We start from the raw sequence: 19,620 nt of genomic DNA on the forward strand, positions 1-19,620 counted from the left end.
AGCCAATAAATAATGCAGTGTGAGTACACGTCAAGGAAAGAAAAAAAGATGTTCTTTATTGAACAATCATACGTTTCCTCTGGTTTCAAGCTGTAAGTGGAATTCGTCATGGTGGATTTCTTTCAAAGAGAAAGGCTGCTGTTCTGAAGTACTCTGTAAAAGTCCCTGCATGAAAAATTCATATTTATAGAGTTATTTGGGGAGAAGGGTGGGGTTAGTGAGAAATTTCAAGGTTAGCTCAGTGTTTTTTTATGATGAAATTCACCCCCCGTGACAAGATGATCAGTAGCTGCAAGAAAAGGAGATTTGTGCCGTGGCCTCAGAATCAACCGCTAAATACACACTGAGGTATAAACATCACATCTCGAATTTCACGCTGACCTTATTTCCTAAAACATCGCGTAAACATTTGTTTTTTGTTGCGTAAACTCAAAACCTGATTGCCGGACTATGTAGTGACCGCACTCAAAGTCGCTTTCATTGAATTTCAAGTGTAAGGCGCGAGACAAAAGAGCAGGACGAAAGAGAAACATCATTACCCACAATACTGCGTTAATTATCCAAGGTTTTTTTTTTTTTTTTTTTAAATGAAAGGAAGGCAATGAAATTCCGACATGCACACAGTAAAAAAATATGAGCTCTCTCCTGAAACAGGGCGTCACTAAAATATTACAAGAACTATTAATGCAGCAGCTTGAGATGACTGATCCACTTCAGATGTTCCAGGTTTTGCGTAGGGGGGAGAAGCTGCATGTGTGGGTTTATGGAGCATGTAAATGAGTTTTTCCTACTTTGTCCTGATTTCACCCAAAAAATCACAGCGTATGGTGCGTGAACAGGTTTAGAGCCAAAGAATTAAAACGCAAAAAAAAATCCCCCAAAACTGATACAATCATCCAGCTAATTTCAGGAATAAACATCCAACACTGTATTAAACACCAGCTCCCTAACAATATTCACTCACCGATTATAGCAGTTTAGAGGTTTCATTTGCTAAATTTCAAAATCAGAGCGATATTTAAAGGTTTCTTTTAAGCCTATGTTGCTAGCTTGTCTCGCTAACTAGCATTATTTTCATCAATTTGATCAGTTATCTAGTAAATATGTTAGTACATGCTAGTTTGTGATGTAAACTAGCTTACTTAGAATATCTTTGTAACCTAGCATTATTTTCATAGCCTTTCATTTGGCTGTAGTGACATTTCAAGCTAATTTAGACAAATATTCTGCGTGATAGTGAGGCTCTCTATTTGGTCAGGGCCTTTAGCTGTTAGCTTTAGCCTCAGTTTTTCTTCAGAACAATATGAAGGACATATGTAAGATCCTGCTGACTAGCTTTCCAACAGTGAAGTAACCTAGCATTATTTTCTTAGCCATTTGGACTTGTTTCGAACGAAACTGCAATTTAATTTAAACAAATCTACTGTTCACCCAATAATTTAACTATGGTGGACAAATAAGTATTACAGGATTGATGTCTGTAGTTAGCTAGCACAAGCTCGGATAATTATGGCTAGTGGATCCAGCTGAACAAATTCACCCTCGCTGTTAACTCAAGTCAAAGAGGTATTAGAAAAATTGCATAATTTATAAGTTTGAGTCTTAACTTTGCCACTGTTGTAAACCCAGAGTAAAAGTTGTGCAGTTAGCCTAGTTAGCAGGAGCTAGACAGTTAAAATCTCATTACATTTCAATTATACTATTTGCATTTTTAAACTAAAACAATTATCAACCATGGTCCCGATCAGACTTCAGCGACTCGTTTTAATGCATTTATTTATTTCATGTGAATTTGTTTGCAGTTTAATAAGCACTGTGTGCACAAAACCTAATGAAACAGCAATTACATCCATCATGTGGTTTCCCCGCCCGTCTCACCTGTTTTAGCTGAGTCTCCGAGTTGACGTGCACGTCGCACGTCTCACAGTGAAACGTTTTGTTCTGCAGGCCCGTCGATGACTTTGTCACCGGGACCAATTTGCTTTTGACTCCCGGCCGAGGGAAGGACTTGATGGAGCCCACGCCGCTCCTGGCCTCCAGCATCGTCTTGTGCTTCGTACCTGCGGGTTCAAAACAAGGGGATTAGAGTTTACAGATGCTGCCGTGGACAGAAAGAGGTCAGCATGAAGAATTATTCTCCAATGATGTAGTGTTTTAACTTCAATGACGAAAGCTATGAAGATCACGGACAAAAACAAGACTTTAAGACAAAAACTAAACGGAATCCACTGACACTTTTGTCAATTATTAAGAAGTGGGACGAGAATCAATCAGACTAATCTCAGCAGAAATGAGGGCATAGAAAGACGACATATGGAGGCGTCATTGGGAGGAAAGTCATTCAGAAATCCCGGCAACGGTTCAGTAAAGACACACATTAGCACTATTTTATCAGCTCGGCTGTTGATGTGCTGTTACTCCTGGCCTCTTTCTTCTGTCTCTACCTCTTTCTCCCCAACCTGTCTAGGCAGATGGTCGCGCCTGTTTGAGTGACGCCTAGTGCTTGTCCATTGTGTGAACTGTTCAACATTCAACAATTAAATTGTAATTGTTGAATGTAGTTCAACAATGTAGTTCAAACTAAAACAAACCACCAAATGCTGCTGATTTTGGATATTAAATAGGAAAATACCAATTGACCTGCTCTCGATAACTAGTCCAAGTGTAATGTATGCGCTGAAATATGTGCCACCAGAAAAATGAATTTGAATCATTTATATTTGAATTGGAATTGCTAAACTTGAATAATTGCATTAAAAAACTGAATTTGAATCACATAATTTGAATTTGTATTGTTTAATTTGAATTATTACATTGAAAAACTGAATCTGAATAGTATAATTTGAAATTGAATTTTTCAAATTCAACACTTCATATATCTTCGCATTCAGTTCTCACAATTCAAATTCAGTTCTCAAAATTCAGATTCAAATTGTTGTGACAGCCATCCGGGTAGTTCAAGGATGAAGGAAGAACAATCGAGCGCAGTTACAGGATCTGCCGGCTTGGCGTTGATAACAGCTGCCACGAACGGCTTCCTTAACCACTGGCTGTAGCTCTATCCTACCGGTAAGTTTCACTTCACGTTTGTTTACTTGACTGGGTTTGTTTACTTGAATCTCATCTCATCTCTCATTGCTAAGTTAACGTTAGCCTACATTTAAGTTACCTTAGCTGAAGCAGCCGGATAGATCTGAGTTTGTCGGCCTCTCATCTGCTAACCAGTAGCACCTAAACAAATCCAGTCAAGTAAACATAGTAACATAAAGTGAAACTTAGCGGTAGGATAGAGCTACAGTCAGTGGTTAATGAAGCCATTCGTGGCAGCTCTTGTAGGTTGAAATCAAGACGAACACATTACTAATTAATTCTTCTGTTAACCTTTTCCTGCTTTATCTCCTGATGGCACACACATGACAGGCCGTTTTTGCTGAGGAGAATTCGGCTTTATTAGCTGATTGCACAGTAACATTCAACACTCTCAATATCTGCTCCGGTCGCCGTCTCAACTATTCATTCACACATGTAAACAAAAACCCGACTTCCGCTCACGGGCTAGCGCCTCACCTTGGCTGCGCGCACGCACTCACTCACACACTCGCCGTGTCCCAAAGCTGTCTGGGTTACACATTAGAGTTAAGGCACATCCCACAACACGTCTCTTCTATTGGAACAGCAGCGTAACTTCAGTGTTGTACTTTTTGAATGGCGGGTGGCTGTGCTAAGCCTCATGCTACTCTGTGCCGGCCACTGTGGGCACTGAGCGTCCACAGACGGATCTGATCACCTCCTACAAAGTCGCTGCCAAACTATAAATACATCCCATCTTAATACACAAACCACATTATTGACTAATTTCTTGCCTCAAATGATCTTAAAACCGCGTTCTGGGACACAGAAAAATATTTATTTCAGGTTTTTATTTGTTTTCTCTGCTGCTGTGTTCTGGCGAAAAACCAAGGCGATTCTACTGTATCTGCACTCGATTGTTCTTCCTTCATCCTTGAACTACCCGGATGTCTGTCACAGTAATTTGAATCTGAATTTTGAGAACTGAATTTGAATTGTGAGAACTGAATGCGAAGGTATATGAAGTGTTGAATTTGAAAAATTCAATTTCAAATGATACTATTCAGATTCAGTTTTTCAATGCAATAATTCAAATTAAACAATACAAATTCAAATATAAATGATTCAAATTCAGTTTCTGGTGGAACATATTTCAGCAAATAGTAATGTTTCACTGTCAAAACAGTTGTATATTCAAACCTTAATAATAATAACATATTAAGAGAAACATTTAAATGATACCAACATTCGATTTAGAAATATTATATATAATATATGTATAATATTATATTTAGTTGACTAAAACTTATTTTATCATTAGACTATTATATTTGCTGTCAATATTAACACTGGAATAAAAATTTATTCAGACATTTAACTCAGAAGAGTATGGAAAATAAATTCTACACTTACAGGACATATACATTAAATTAGCTTACAAGGCTACACATAATTAACGACAGAGTTTCAGGGGAAAGATAATCACTACACCGAATATTCAAAGATGGAACCAGTGACCCATACTCACACATTAATGAGCCAGTTATAGCAAAGTCACAGCACGGTGGGTTTTAGCTGCTTTTCCTGGACATTCATTCATAGTTGGGTTCACCAAATTTCCTGAAATATGGCTGAACAATTTATGTAAAATACATTAATTTTAATTCAAGTTTTAAAGCTTCTTCTAAATATTTCCTTATGCTTTTGCTTCTCTATGATATTACATATTTTCTGAACAAAATAACTGACATTTTCCACAATTTTCTGATATTTAATGGACTAAACAACTGAGTTTCATGAATCCAAAAACAGTCGACTGATTAATTGATGGTGAAAATATCCAAGTAGATTAAACTCACACAACGTGATTGATGACCGATTGATTGATTGATATTTGCGTGCACAGAAAATACGCCTGACCCAAAGGACGGCATTATTTAGAGACGGCGGAGATGATAAATGACACTAAACTGGCACTCAACAAATACAACCCTCCTGGTGTTTTAGACACACAGGCTGCCAATTTATGGACTTTGGAATCAAACAAGCACTCCGTTCTGTCGTCGCCTGCATGTGCACAAGGACACGTGAAGGTTGTGAGTGAAGGAATTCTTTCTAATTCATCATAATGAGGGCAATGCAGGAGCAAGAGTGTGACTCACATTCACATAATTCACACACATGATTTTATTCTTGAAACTTTCAAGGCAAATTGGTAAGACTTGTGTTCTTAAATTATAAAGGATTATAATAATGATGCTGCCCACAGGGCATTTTCTTTCTTGTTCCAAATCATTAACAATGTGAATCTCTCTATTTTTAATATAGTACTTTAAGGCTGAACCTTTCTACATTTTGTCAATCCTTTGTTTTTTGATTTCATGTTATTTCTGCTACTGTGTGAGCGGAAGATCTGCACAAGAATAACAATGCACCTGTGCTTTTCTGACAATCTTGGGTGTCCAATCCAATTTTAGGCTGATTTGAAACAGATTATCTGGCCAAATTCAACAGAATTTTTTTATTGCATTGGACATCACAGACTTCCTGATTTCAAATACGACTGAACAGTGATTGGGGGGAGTGAACAGAACCCCGTAAATAACCAATGAGAGCGAGTTGACTGAGAAATGGATAAACAGCTATTAACTGACGATGCCTACAGTCCACCTCCATGTCTGAAATCATGTTTAATCACGATGTGAGTTTCTGTGAGATCCCAAATCCCTGAAATGGTTTGATTAAATGCCAAGTGTATGGCCCTCAGTCTTGACTGGATCGTCTCGTCTGTGCTTTCTCGAGATTAAAACATTGAAAATCAGATAGTTTGTTTTGTCGATGGTCTCCCAAGTAAGGAATCCCAAGAAAATCCTCTAAAAAACTAAAGCAATCTGTTTGTCTCCATACGTTTTGTATAACGTAACCTCATCAACACACCCAAAGATTGGGTTGGGTGTGTCATGGGAGATTTATTTGTGGGGGTTACCAGGTGGTTTATCTGCCAAACACTTTTCCCAGCTTTTCACAAGAGAACTACTGAATAACAAAATAAAATTGGATGCTCCCAAAACAGCGGTAAAAAATAGGGATGTTACATATGTTTTTATTTGCACACATCAATTAGTGATAAGGAATTTGACCTCGGCATCTTTTAGGTAGGAGTCGGATGGCGGGGGCTGGGCACTCCAGGCCTTGACTTGTCCCAGGATGATGATTTAAACCAGTGCGTTTCAAGTTATAAACCCTGTTCCAACTTCTCTTCCACTTTTTTATAGTCCACCGTAATGCATAGAGTGACCACGATTTTGGCTTCTCGCGATCATAAAAACATTAAAATCGAAGCAAAACGATTATTGCGCCGCGCGATGTGTATGTAAATTCCTATGCTAGAAAAAGACCCTGAACGCACCAGTGTTACTACGGCTGAAAGTGACGTGTGTGGATCAACAACACGAGGAGAGAACGTGGAAACACGACAGAAAGGCAGCCTTTGGTTGAGAAAAAATGTAGGACAACATCTACATCTTTCTGCAGTGCTTTCAAACGCGTGCTCTTCATATCACCGATCCACACATGTCACTCGCTAACCGCAGGCACGTAACTGGTGCGTTCAAGGTGTCCCTCCAGCAAAGGAATTTACACGCACGATCAACAACAAAGGAGCTACGGTGAAGCTGTGAAGTACTCTGCCTGGCGGGGTGTCAACATTCACGGTGAAATGTCCGCACTGTCGTCACTTGGTCGGGAGGTGTAAACATCGCGTGTTTTATCGCCCATATCGCCTGGTATGGCCCACTGAGTCCCAAATATAAGTACTAAAAGATTAAAAAGTTGATTTTGCACAAGGGGACCTTTAAAACATCTGTGTGAAACATTGATTCAATGTGTGATCTTTGTTTTTCAAAGAAAGCAGGCTTGCTTCATAAAAATAATGAAAAAAAAACCTAGAAATTCAAATGTGTGTTTTTCCGCCCTGACGGTGATTTATTTAGACAAAGACAACTCGACTATGATGATAAAAACACACTTCAACACTGCTGCAGGCTGATTATGTGGAAACTCAAGCAGATAACAATCTTCTCCACACAAACAAAAAAAGGCTCTGACTCACAAACAACTTCAATACGGATGCTGTCGAGTGTTTCTGAGGGAAATTATGGCTGAATTAGGGCTGCTACGATTAGCCGAAAATCTTACTGCTACCTCATATGTTATTAAATAAAGTGCACTACAAGAAGTTTTTTATTCACAAATGGAGCATTTTTTTCAAAACATGTTAGCGTGGCTACTAGCAAAGATTAGCCACTTCCTGTTAGAACAGGGTTACTTCCTGTCACACAATGTTGCACAATTTTCAATAAAATAAAGTCATATTTCATTTTAGGAGTTAATCTTATACAATAAACCAATGTTAGGGGTTAGGGTTCAGGGTTTTTTGGCAGGTGACAGCCACAACTGTCATAGAACTATAGCAGAAATGGAAAGTAGCCGCAATTTAGCAATAGTAGAACAAATCAAACAAACAAAAAAAATAGTTTCTGGTACAGATTGAGTAGTGACAGTGAGATAATAAATTAGTGAAACAAGTCAAATGCTTGTGTTAATACTAGCGCACACTGTAATATTAAATCTTAAAGTCTTAAATCTGTAAAAGCTAGTGCTGTGCTAACAGGCTAAAGCAGCAGTGAAATTACGCTAGCTTAGCAAAGGCATAAATGTTCTTCATTTGTCTTACGGCTTACAATGAGCAACCACAAATGTTTAAAACAATAGTAGTAACCGGACGTAGCCATACTTTCACACATGTATAACAAAATCTTTTTTCCAAATTTTCCCAGAATTCTTTACATAACTACCCTGTCTCCAAATTGTGCTAGTTTTTCTGTTTTATTCTTTCTTGAACTGACTTGAAGCTGAGCACCAAAACAAAAGAATGACTTGCAACCCTAGTTTATCACTACATTAGTTGTTAGATTCATGAAAATAATCAGATATTTTGGTGGATATTTGTAAAAATAAGTGTGAGATTCATCTTTTGTGAAATAATAATTACGTGTTATTGTGTTTAATGAGAAAACGCACACACACACAGGCGTGTGAATCCCTGCAGGTTAAACAACAGTCTACGGAAATATTTCTGTCTGCAGCAAATGTCAGCGAAGTGCCTCTCACCGCTGTTGTGAGCCTCCAGCTGCGACGCCGAGTTGACGGCCACTTTGCAGAGCGAGCAGTAGAGAAGACGCCGAGCTTTCTCCTCCTCTGTTTCCGTGTCTGACTCTGCCTCGGGTTCGGCCTCAGGCTCCAGGTCTGGTTCTGAGGGTGAATTGAGCTTTAATTGCTTCTCTTCCTCTCCGGTGGCTGAAGTAGACTCTGGGGCTGTCGCTGTCGTGCTGCTCAGGAATGTCGGCGAGGCCGCGGGTGCCGGCACTGCTGGCACAGTAGGGGTTGCCAGCAGTTGTGCCGCTCTGAGCACCGGGGAAAGCGGTAGGGGCGCTGGGCCGGCGTCGACATCTGTGGAGAGGAAAACATAATTTGTTTTTTGAATGACTTGGCTTCAACCGACACTCTATCGACAGGTGGCAGAAAATGTAAAGTGAAAATGTGGCCTGTTCTCCTGAGAAATACATTCCAATTTCACTTTTCTACAAACCATGTGAAACAAGAAAAATAGGTATTTTGCCAAATTATTTTATACCGGTTATTTTACAGCAGCAGCCCACAAAATGTTGATGTGCTTTCTTGGTGGTACTTTGTGTTACATCTTTTCCATTGGCAAGGATACGACTTAGATACTTTTGTATTACTGTATGTAACAATGGTATATGATATATGTTTTCGTTCAAAATATTACTGTTTTACCTGAAAACTGACTACTTCATAACAACTCTACATGAAAGTGGAAGGCAATAATTCAAACTCACAACCAATTTCAAAACGCAAGATAAATATACAGCCTCAAAGCACATCAGACAGTTTGAAGTAATTACCAAGTTGTCCAGCAGAGGGCTCTGTGAACGCAATTCTTGTGTTTGATGATGACAATTGAGGACACAAAGAAACTGTACAGTTGTTAGCTTAGCTGTTAGATAGCGAGTCAATGAGTCGTGGAAGTTTTGGGTTTTTTGGGGTCCCCAAACAATTTCTGTGAATGTGTTTGCCTGTCATCCATTTAGAATGTTTGGAAAGCAATGGTGTAGAGCAGTGCTTCTCAAACTTTTTTTCCAGTAATGTACCCCCTGTGAAATCTTTGTTCAGCCAAGCCCCCCCCCCCCCCCCCCCAAGAGGTATTTTGATAAATAGTGGTGTAGAGGATACAGGACATTTTTTTTGTCCTTTGGCTCTTTCCTCCTGAGGGGTCACTTGGGACCCAGAGCAAGGACTTCACTGGATCCCCCATGTGGCTGGGTTCAATTTACATTGTCCAATTAATAATTGGGTACCTTGCTCAGGGGTACCCCAGCCCTTGAGGGCATCCCTTTTGGTCACAAGCCAAGTCCAATTTTGGTTTTGCTGTGGGCTGCCCCAGATGTGGAGGGTTTCATGTGAAGATGTTGGATCTGTCAGGTGAAGATTGGAATTTTCTGCATCGATTCAAACAATAATCATTGAAGAGAGAGAATTACGATAAATAAAAAAAAGGTCCTAACACACGTCGACACACACATTACAATGTTACACAAATAGCTGCTGCCGTGCTCTTGATATTTTTAGGCGAGCGATGCAGCGGAGGGATCAATATATTTGATTCGTAAAGCAACATCGCACGTCGCTGTGCGGAATACAGATGGTCGAGCCAAAATGAAATTTTGCCTCGACCAGTGCAACCTGATCGATGGCGTTGCCTGTGAGTTCTCCCTACTCCAGTGTCACAAAATGAAGACCAGACAGCCAGGAGAGCAAATCAATAGTGAATTATGTCATGCTATTTTTGTGAGCCGTTATATTATATATATATATATATATATACGGTCCTTATTTATCCCGGCGTAGGCGTTGGCAGTTGGCGCCGTGAAAGTTGCATTGTCACTCTTCTGCCATAGGTAAAAACACATCAGCGGTTTGAGCAGAACTTTAATGTCTCTGCATTGACCTGTGGGTGAAAGACGTGAAGACATTCTGGAGACGGAAAAGACTCGTGGGGGGAATTTATTCAAACTGAGGATGTAAACGGCCCTGAAGGACTCAGGTTTATCGTCCCGAGGCGCCAGCTGAAGTCTGAAGATGTACAATATGTAAATTGCGTTCTTATGGAGACACGGTGTTTGTGATGATTCAATCTGGAGGCCTTTGAGATGGGTTCAAGGCACGAGGTCTGTTTCCACAGAGTCCAGCTATGATATCGACAGCACTTTCAGTGGATTTAAAAGAAACTTTGAAACAGCAAACAAGGGAAAAATGTGCCAGACGATATATTTTTGCCGCACTTTGTTAATCTACGTAATTCTTCTTCTTCTCCCTTCAGGAGTCACCACAGCCTTCACCTTGTCTTGTCCTTTATGTCGTCTTCTGTTACACCGATTGCCCTCCATGAACCTTCTCTTCCTCATCCTTACGTCCAACATATTCTCTATCTTCACTCTCTTACATGCTTATTTCTAATCCTGTGTCCATCCTGGTCACTCCCAAAGATAATCTCAGGATCTTCAGCTCTGACACCTCCCTCTCCAGCGCCTCCTGTCTTTCAGACAGTGCCGCTGTATCTAAACCATACATCATAGAAGGTCTCACCAGTCTCTTGTAGTTTAATCTTCTCTTTTACCTTTAGTACAGAATCACCTGATTTTGGGCCATTATTTTTTACCATCATGTTGTTGCAATAGATAGTTTTGACGCTAACTAAAGGCTACACAAGTTCCCACGGGTGCTTGAAATCCTTGAAAGTTTTTGAATTTGAAAAAAAAATAAAAATATTCAAGGCCCTTAAAAGTTTTTGAAAATCACCCCAAATAGACATGAGTCATTGAAAGTGCTTGAATTTTGTGCAAGACAGAAGTGAAGCTGATATTTAGGTCGATGTCTCCCTTGTTCGTTACGACGCCACCAACTGTTTCATGCCCTGCATTGCTTGATGTACGTAGACTACGCCTACACGGAGAACAAACGCTCTCGCTCTCCACCGTTGACGTGAGATTACATGCAGAACAATGAGCGAGTAAAGTTAAGCGAGATCGCAAACGACGATTTGATGCCTGTAAAATGAAAATTCCAAGATCTCTGTCTCACCAAAGACTGACAAAGGGACAATCACTTGTCCAGATGCAGAGCATGCTGCAAATCAATAAAAGTGGATGCAATAACGGACATTTTGCCCTTGAATTTGAGAGAATTGGTTCTGGAAAGTCCTTGAATTTGATGTCAACCAAGTGTAGGAACCCTGCACTCAGTAGGAACGAGTGAGTGCAGGGACATCACCAACTAAACTGACTAAACTTTTCACATTGTACCAAAAAGTCCACTGCTGTGTTACAGTCAGAAATGATAACGCAGTTATATACATTTGCATCCCGACTTGTGCTTGTTGTTTGTTGCTCTCTGACTCTCGGCCATTATACAGAACCATAACACTTGTCTGGACCGAGAGATTGTTCAGATTAAAAGTGCATCAGCGACGTTCACAGCGTGGATTTAGCTGAAATGTCAGCGACGGCGTACAAGAGTGGAAATAATGTCTGTTAATGGCAGTGTCAGCCGGTATCAAATCTCTCCCTCAAACACAAACAAGTCCATTAATATTTGGCTCATAAAAAAATAATACTTGGAATAAAAATGACAGGAAGACAAGCAGTGAAAGTTTGTTTTTTGTAAAGCTGCTGTGTTGAATATGTCAAAGTTTGGTCTGAATCAGCAAAAAAACTGCCAAAACAGACACCGCCCTATGACTCCACGTCTCGCAGCTGCGCACACTTTAAATCACGATGGCCAATGTCTTTTCTTTTCTAACTCTTGGACAAAAAGAGACTGCAGCAAACTTTGACTACATTCATCCACGTCCCAGACCACAAAACCTTCCTGTTTATGTCCATTTGTCCTCTCGTACAGTCATCTCTTACTCAAACTGAGCAAGGTCACTACTTATCTGGCCCTCCACCCCTTTCTTTATCATCAGCGGTAACCGTAGCAACTGGGGTTTGATCCACAAAGTTGTGGAGATAACGCCTGATGGAGGGAGGGGGCCCTGCATCCCCGGAGATACGCTCTCTGACGTTCATGGAGACAGATAGAGAGTTAACTGTCCAGAGGACTTACGTCTCACAGGGCGAGATAAGACGGGAGCAAATGTCCAATAGAAGAGTTCCACGTTTAATTGAACGGTAGAACATTGAGCACGGACAGAGCGCCGGTCTCCAAGGGCTCCGGTCAGTCACCTTATATGGTTCTACTTAGCACTTTTATTTCTAAGAGTGTAAAGTGTAGTTGCATGTTTGGACTTGTTTCTCTGTAAAGTCGCTTACAAACATTGGTAGTTGGGTTTTTGAGGCTTGTTGCTAAATTGTAGCTCCATGAGTTGTCAAGCACCCAATCCGTGTCCAATCCAATCCATTTTTTATTTGTAAAGCACTTTAAAACACACAACCAGAGTGGACCAAAAAGTGCCGAACAGAATAATAGATAAGAAAGGGACAATAAATAAAAGGCATAGGAGCTCAAGCGAGGCAATGAGATTCATCTAAAACAAGTAAAATAAATTAAAAGACATAAAAACGTGGATAAAAGTAACGGCGGAACACAAAAACCACAATAAAAACAGATCAAATAAAAATAAATAAGACCAAAATAATAAAAATGTATGAATTAGTGTATGGAGTGCACTGACATACGGTCATTCTCTGGATTGTTACTTTCTTTAAAAATATATGTTTTATATTGAATAAACTTGACAAACAAACAAATACATTTGTGGATTCAGGATTATTTTTATGTTTAATTATCAGTGGTTAACTGTCCTTGGTAAAACAGTATAAAATGAATATTCCCATCTGTTTTATAATGTTAAGTAAATGTTAAATAATCTGGTCTTTGGGCTTTACTTTGAGAGAGAAGTCACTTGTTTGGGCTTGTTTTCATTGGCCCCGTTGCTTGTTTTTTCTTGCGAGACCTGGCAACCCTGCTCAAGTGGAGTTCAGGTTCAAGTGCTTTTAGAGAAACTTGGAGTAAAACAGGGTCAATCTGAATGTTTTTTTGTTTTTTTAATCAATCTTGATTGGTAATATGGTGTTAATAAATAGATGTGATGATAATGATAAAACAAATATCACAGTGGTTGGAAAAATCCCAGCATCTGTTGTTGTTTTTTGCGATAAATCAACAACTCGTTTGGTCCACGACATGTCAGAAAATGTTTAAATCGACCGATCTGATCAAATCATTCAATCAAAACTGTTGACGGTCACTTTTGACATCAATTGACAAACAATCAGTGATGGATCGTTGCAGCAAAATTGTCAAGTGTTCATGTTTCAAACTGGATATTTTCTAGCATCATTTTTATTCTACAAACAATTAATGGAAGTACTATGACAAATATCAGCCATTAGACTTAGAGGGGGGAGAAGAAGAAGAAGCTATCAGTGGCCTAAGTCTTGTGTTACATTAGCATGTCCCATCAAGCCCAGGCCATTACCAGAAGAACAATAATTAATCTGCGAAGTGTTTACGATGTGGCTGACCTTGTCGCGCCGCAATGAATAATGTTCACGCCACGGGCTGAGAGGCGGCAGCCTCGTTTGCCCCCGTGCAAATAACTACTTGCAGCGTCTCCCAGTCCAGTCCTGTGTGCCAGGCATCACAACAACCTGAAATCACAGCCGGCTGTCACACCTGCTTCTATGGGCAGCTTTTCAAGGGCAGAGCGAGTGTGCCGCTCCACAAAAATGCAATGAAAGGTTCGGCGTTAACTCCGGCCAGCATCCTTCCTGTGCTTTTTTGGCTAAAGTTGCTCCCGGCTAAACTAAATGTACCATCAGAATAATCTTTAATCGGTAATCAGATGTTGCCTTGTTTTGGTTCGGTAGGTTTTTACGACTGAATCTTTCCCCATGGTTGTTTTTACAGGTGCACCTCGCAGATTGGGCCTGATTTCTTTCAACGTCATTAAGAGCCGGGAAACACAATCTGCATCAGTCACCTCTCCAGAGATTTTCTCTCTGGCAAAGACCAACCCAACTCAGAGTTGACCCATTGTATTTGGGGGCAGATATTACAACAGAATTTCCATAACAGCCATCGTACACAGTTTGCAACAGCGACAGCGGAGAGTAAACAGCGCTCATCACTCAGACAATCGGCGTATTCATGTCGAGGAACCTTGGCAGGAGCTTCTGTCAACAAATGCTCAAAGATTTTTGGCAAAGCTGCTTGTTTGCTCTGCTACCTGGAGTGTGAAGATCAATATCAATTTCATCCTTGTGAATTCACTGCCGGAGTCTGCTGCCTGATTTGTTTGGAGCAACTTTAGCACAAAGTGGTTCGAGGAAAACAATAGTTAGTTTTTCAAAAGAGGAAACACACCGAGTCCAACAAATCTCATACTGAGCATGACATTCTTTTTCTGCTGCATGACGGCAAGTCTTTATCGTAGAAAATATTTGCTGTGGCTTAAAACAGTCAACAATACCTGGAGGTGATGTGTGTACGTGTTACAGAGTTGTAAGGTTTTGCGAATCTTCAGTGTTTCATTGAAAAATAAAGTGGAGTTTAGCTGTCTCAAATGTTCATAAAAACATACAAAAAAACATAGGGGAAATTCTAAATCCCTTCACAAGATTTCTTTATTGCAACTTTTTACGTACTACGTACATTTATGGACTACGTAAAACTACATACACTACTTACACTTACAGACTACGTGAAAGTATGTATGCTTATGCATTACGTAAAACTACGTACACTTACGCACTACGTAAAACTACGTACACTTACGCACTACTTAAAACTACGTTCACTTACGTACTACATAAAACTACGTACATTCATGGACTACATAAAACTACATACACTATGTACACTTACTCACTACGTACACTTACGCACTACTTAAAACTACGTTCACTTACGCACTACGTAAAACTACGTACATTCATGGACTACATAAAACTACATACACTATGTACACTTACTACGTAAAACTACATACACTTACGCGTTACGTAAAACTAAATACACTGCATACACTTACGGACGACGTAAAACTACATACACTACGCACACTCACGGACTACGCAAAACTATACACATTATGTACACATACACACTATGTAAAACTATGTACATTTACGGACTACGTAAAACTTCACAAGGTATCACAGAAAGACGCAATTTCACAATTTTACACACAGGCACTTATTAAATATTTTTAAATACAGTTTAGTCTAAGAATGGACAATAAACATAATTAAACACGTGCTAACATAAGAGTGTACCAGTGATGGAGAGAATGCCTCTGTAGTTTTATAATCTGAGGCTAAAACTCAATAAATAAGTATTTTGCAAGTGACCCTTCCTACACAGCAGCTTTAAATGGAAAAGAAAAAAGACCCAAAACTAATAATGTAGTCGTTGGAGCCGCTCCCTGTTTTAATCATGTTTTTGGTGTAAAAAGTGAGGTAAAATGTGTAATAATCACAAAGAACAGGGAAGTGTTCTCTGCTCGGTGAGAACATTCCAGGTGAAGTCATGCGTGTGTTTGCCCTTGTGCTGGCGTGAAAAACCCATTCACCACGGTGTCATTTAGGAGCCATTTGCCGTTGGAAGGGCAGGTGATTAAAGTGTACTTTGGCTGCTCCGGGAAACCGTGCATTCTGGGAAGCCTCCAGTAATCCATATCCCCACTCAGTGTGACCTAACTGACTCTGCAAGGCCCAGTTAAGAACTCAATCCTCTCTCATTAATGGAGGTAATGACTGTGATCAATCTAAAGTTGGTATGGGCGAGCGAGGCCCTACAGTACAGCAGGGAGACAGAGGGAGAGAGAGAGAGAGAGGGAGTGAGGCCAGGTTAAAGAGAGGAGAGGATTATAAATGAGAACAGGGTGTGATATGGAAGCCGCAAAGGTTTAATGAAAGTGAAAATGGAAAAGTAAGCAAACTCTGGAGGGAGATTTCGTTTTTGAAATACTGACGCATACATGCGTTTCCATAGTGACGGGAATGTCCACGGGAAAACAGGACTGCCGGCGAGGAAACAAGCTAACAAACTTAAGAGAAACCCGAGCCTTCAAAAACCTTGTTAGCCCCTTTTTCTGGCTGGATATTAAAGTGCTTACTATGAGCTGAAATATGTGCCACCAGAAACTGCATTTGAATCATCTATATTTGAATTTGTATTGTTTAATTTGAAGTATTGCATTGAAAAACTGAATCTGAATAGTATAATTTGAAATTGAAATTTTCAAATTCAACACTCCATATCTTTCACATTCAGTTCTCACAATTCAAATACAGTTCTCAAAATTCAGATTCAAATTACTGTGACAGACATCCGGGTAGTTCAAGGATGAAGGAAGAACAATCGAGCGCAGATACAGGATAATCACTTTGGTTTGTCGCCAGAACACAGCAGCAGAGAAAACAAACCCGGAATAAATATTTTTCTGTGTACCAGAACGCGGTTTTAAGATCATTTGAGGCGAGAAATTAGTGATTTGGAATTCAAAAATGTGGTTTGTGTATTAAGATGTGATGTATTTATAGTTTGGCAGCGACTTTCAGATTCAGTTTTTCAATGTAATAATTCAAATTACACAATAGAAATTCAAATTATGTGATTCAAATTCAGTTTTTTAATGCAATTATTCAAGTTTAGCAATTCAAATTCAAATATAAATGATTCAAATTCAGTTTCTGGTAGCACATATTTCAGCCCATAGCTTACTCTCGTGCACCAAACCCCATAGAGAAAATCAGTGTTTTTAAGCTCACAGAGACTCAGGGGCTGCAGGGCTGCGATGTTTGGCGAGCTTGTGTCGCTGAGGTTAATCCTGACAAAAGACGCCAAAGTCACAAGAAAACACATTTGAAGAGAGTGAAGGAGGCTGCAGTGGATCAGCGACTCCCATGTGCCTTGACAGTTTTCTCTATGGACTTTCGGTGCAGGAGCGTGAGAGGTCAACGAACAGGTCAGGTTTCCCGCTGGAAAAAGTGGTTTAACTGTGAGGAAAAGGATAGAAAACATCCTTAAGATGTTGTAGACCAGTACCTCCCCTAACCCTAAATTTTGCGCGTTTTCGTGTCGGGGGGAGCAAGGGGGAGTGCGATTTTGCTCTTATAATCAACCCCCAAAATGGAGTGAGCTCTGAAGCGGGCTTGAAACGAAGTGGAAGATGGAATTACCCATGATGCTTTGCTAATTCAGCGGGCCGGCTGATTTTTTTCAACAAAGATGGCGGCCACATCTGCCGAGGAACAATTTCATTGTGATATATTTTTGCAAATAAGCACGTTACAATGTCTAAGTGTGTTGGAATATGTTGTTTTGATACACATCCACAGGACCGTTGAGCTTCGAACACTAATGTCAGAAAATAACTGCTAGCTAGCTAGCTAGCGGCTATTTGCACAGTGCTTCGAGAGACTATGCCCGCCATGTAGCGCTACACGACAGGCGGACTCTCTCAAAGAACTCGGCAATAGTCGCTAGCTAGCTCTGCTACATCTGGGTAGTTTTGGCAGTGTTTTGGATGTGTGTACCGGCGTTCACTTGAACACAAATACCCTGGACTTGTCAGATTTCAATCACATTTGTGCATTTACGAAGAAAAACAAACACAGGCTACACAACAGCTGGATCTGCTGGCATTTTTCCTGAATGAAAATAGTAGCACGCTCCAGCGGTGGAATTGTCAACAAGTGACGTAGGCTAGCACATTCGCTATGTTCACTACGCTAATGTGCATATAGTGGTGTCCCAATTCCATAAGGGAGCCACTTCCCTCAATGAGGGGAATTTACGGTTGAGGGCACTCTAAACCAAGTGGAAATTTTTAGGGGGAGAAATGGGACGTGGCCGTAGTCTTCAGCCATGTCTTTACTGCCACAAAGGACAAAAATGTCAAGGGCTCAGGCTGGTTTAGCGGCGCCACTGTTAATTATTTGTCAATCCTTCGTACAACTGCACTTCAAACAAAACCCAAACTGTCCCTTTAAGCATAATAAAGACATAGATGAAGGTAGAGCTGAAGTGGCCGAAAGGATGTGAGAAGGTGAGAGGAAGGAGATAACGTTGAACGTGCGGCGCACAATTAAAGCGAGAGAAATTGAGACGTGGGAGTCGTGGGCGACAACAAAGACGTAAAAGAAGGAAGGGAAAGGCCGAAGAGGAGAAGAGAGGCTCCTCTCTCCCCACTCTCCCTCTGAGACGCCGATCACAAGGTTTTCCCCCCGCAGATCTGATTACCTCTCTCTCAATGAAGCTGGATCACAGGCTTTAATTAAAATGATTGGGCTTTAATTATGCGCTGTCACAACTTAAAGGACAGAAATCCCTCAACGCTCTTGAGCTCTGTCAAATTTCATTTGATGTTCAAACTCGTACCCCCCTCCCTTCCTGTCACTGTGATCAAATGAGAAAAGAGTCACGGCTGAGGATGCTTCGACTAAAGGCCTGATAAGGTGCATTCAGAAATAAGCATGTATCGACACTTGCACTCTCGTCGCTCTTTGTGTTGAAGGGAGAAAAATATGGCGTCATTATAGTGCCATATTCCGCGAGCATAAAAACATAATCAGCGAGCAGAAAGACCACTCTCCGCGCGCTCGCGAACACTCTCCGCGCGCTCGCGAACTCTCTCCGCGCGCTCGCGATCTCTCTCCGCGCGCTCGCGATCTCTCTCCGCACGCTCGCGGTCACTCTCTACGCTCTCGCTGTTTCTCTCTGTAACTTCTGCTCGCTCGACTTTGCTGACTTTTGGCACTGGGGGGCGGGTATTGAATAGACGCCCCGTAACACCCCTCCTTTCTGATTGGTCACTTAAACGCCTGGGTCAGAGCCAATCCGAGGCAGAGTAGGGCGGGTCATCATTGCAGTTGGTGGCAGAAGAATGTGATTTAGAACGGAGAAAAAATAAGTAAGTAGAGGAACAGACAGATATTTAAATTAAGAACTTGCTTCAAGGGAGGATGGAGGCTCCTTGAAATCAAAGCACATGGGTTATCAAAACAGACTAGACTTTCATAGTTCCCATAGTTTCTGTAGTGGCCGTTTGTCAAACAAATAATGATTTCAAATCAAACTTCAAATTATGTGAATCAAAAGGCCACTGTTGCACAGAATAACCAAAACTAACTACTCAGTAAACAAAAATACTAAACTAAACAGCACTAAATAATAACAATAAATAAATAGCTCCAACAGTTTCTATGGAAGCAAAACGTGTCTAACATTTAAACTGAAATGCATTTGCATTTCATGTTAAGAATAATAAATCAATCAATCAACCTATTTTATTAAAATCTCCTTGTCTTTTTCATTTTTATTAAAATGTCCTTTTCTTTTTCATTTTAATTAAGTGAAAGAATGAGTAGTTTTGAAAAAGTCAATTTTATTTATACTACTCAT

The 19,620-nt window shown here is 40.4% G+C and overlaps 1 protein-coding gene across 1 annotated transcript in view; it reads right to left on the reverse strand.

Moving 5' to 3' along the window:
* Positions 1–19,620, reverse strand: part of znf385d (zinc finger protein 385D) — a gene marked incomplete at its 5' end in the record, with an annotated part of 127,914 nt that overhangs the window by 8,598 nt on the left and 99,696 nt on the right. The window contains 2 exons of the mRNA XM_083894509.1: positions 1,879–2,060; positions 8,242–8,580. Coding sequence (XP_083750635.1) covers positions 1,879–2,060; positions 8,242–8,580 — 521 coding nt within the window. The remainder of the gene's footprint in view (positions 1–1,878; positions 2,061–8,241; positions 8,581–19,620) is intronic.

This window comes from Microchirus variegatus (genome assembly GCF_963457635.1).
Source record: "Microchirus variegatus genome assembly, chromosome: 1".
Taxonomy (NCBI): domain Eukaryota; kingdom Metazoa; phylum Chordata; class Actinopteri; order Pleuronectiformes; family Soleidae; genus Microchirus; species Microchirus variegatus.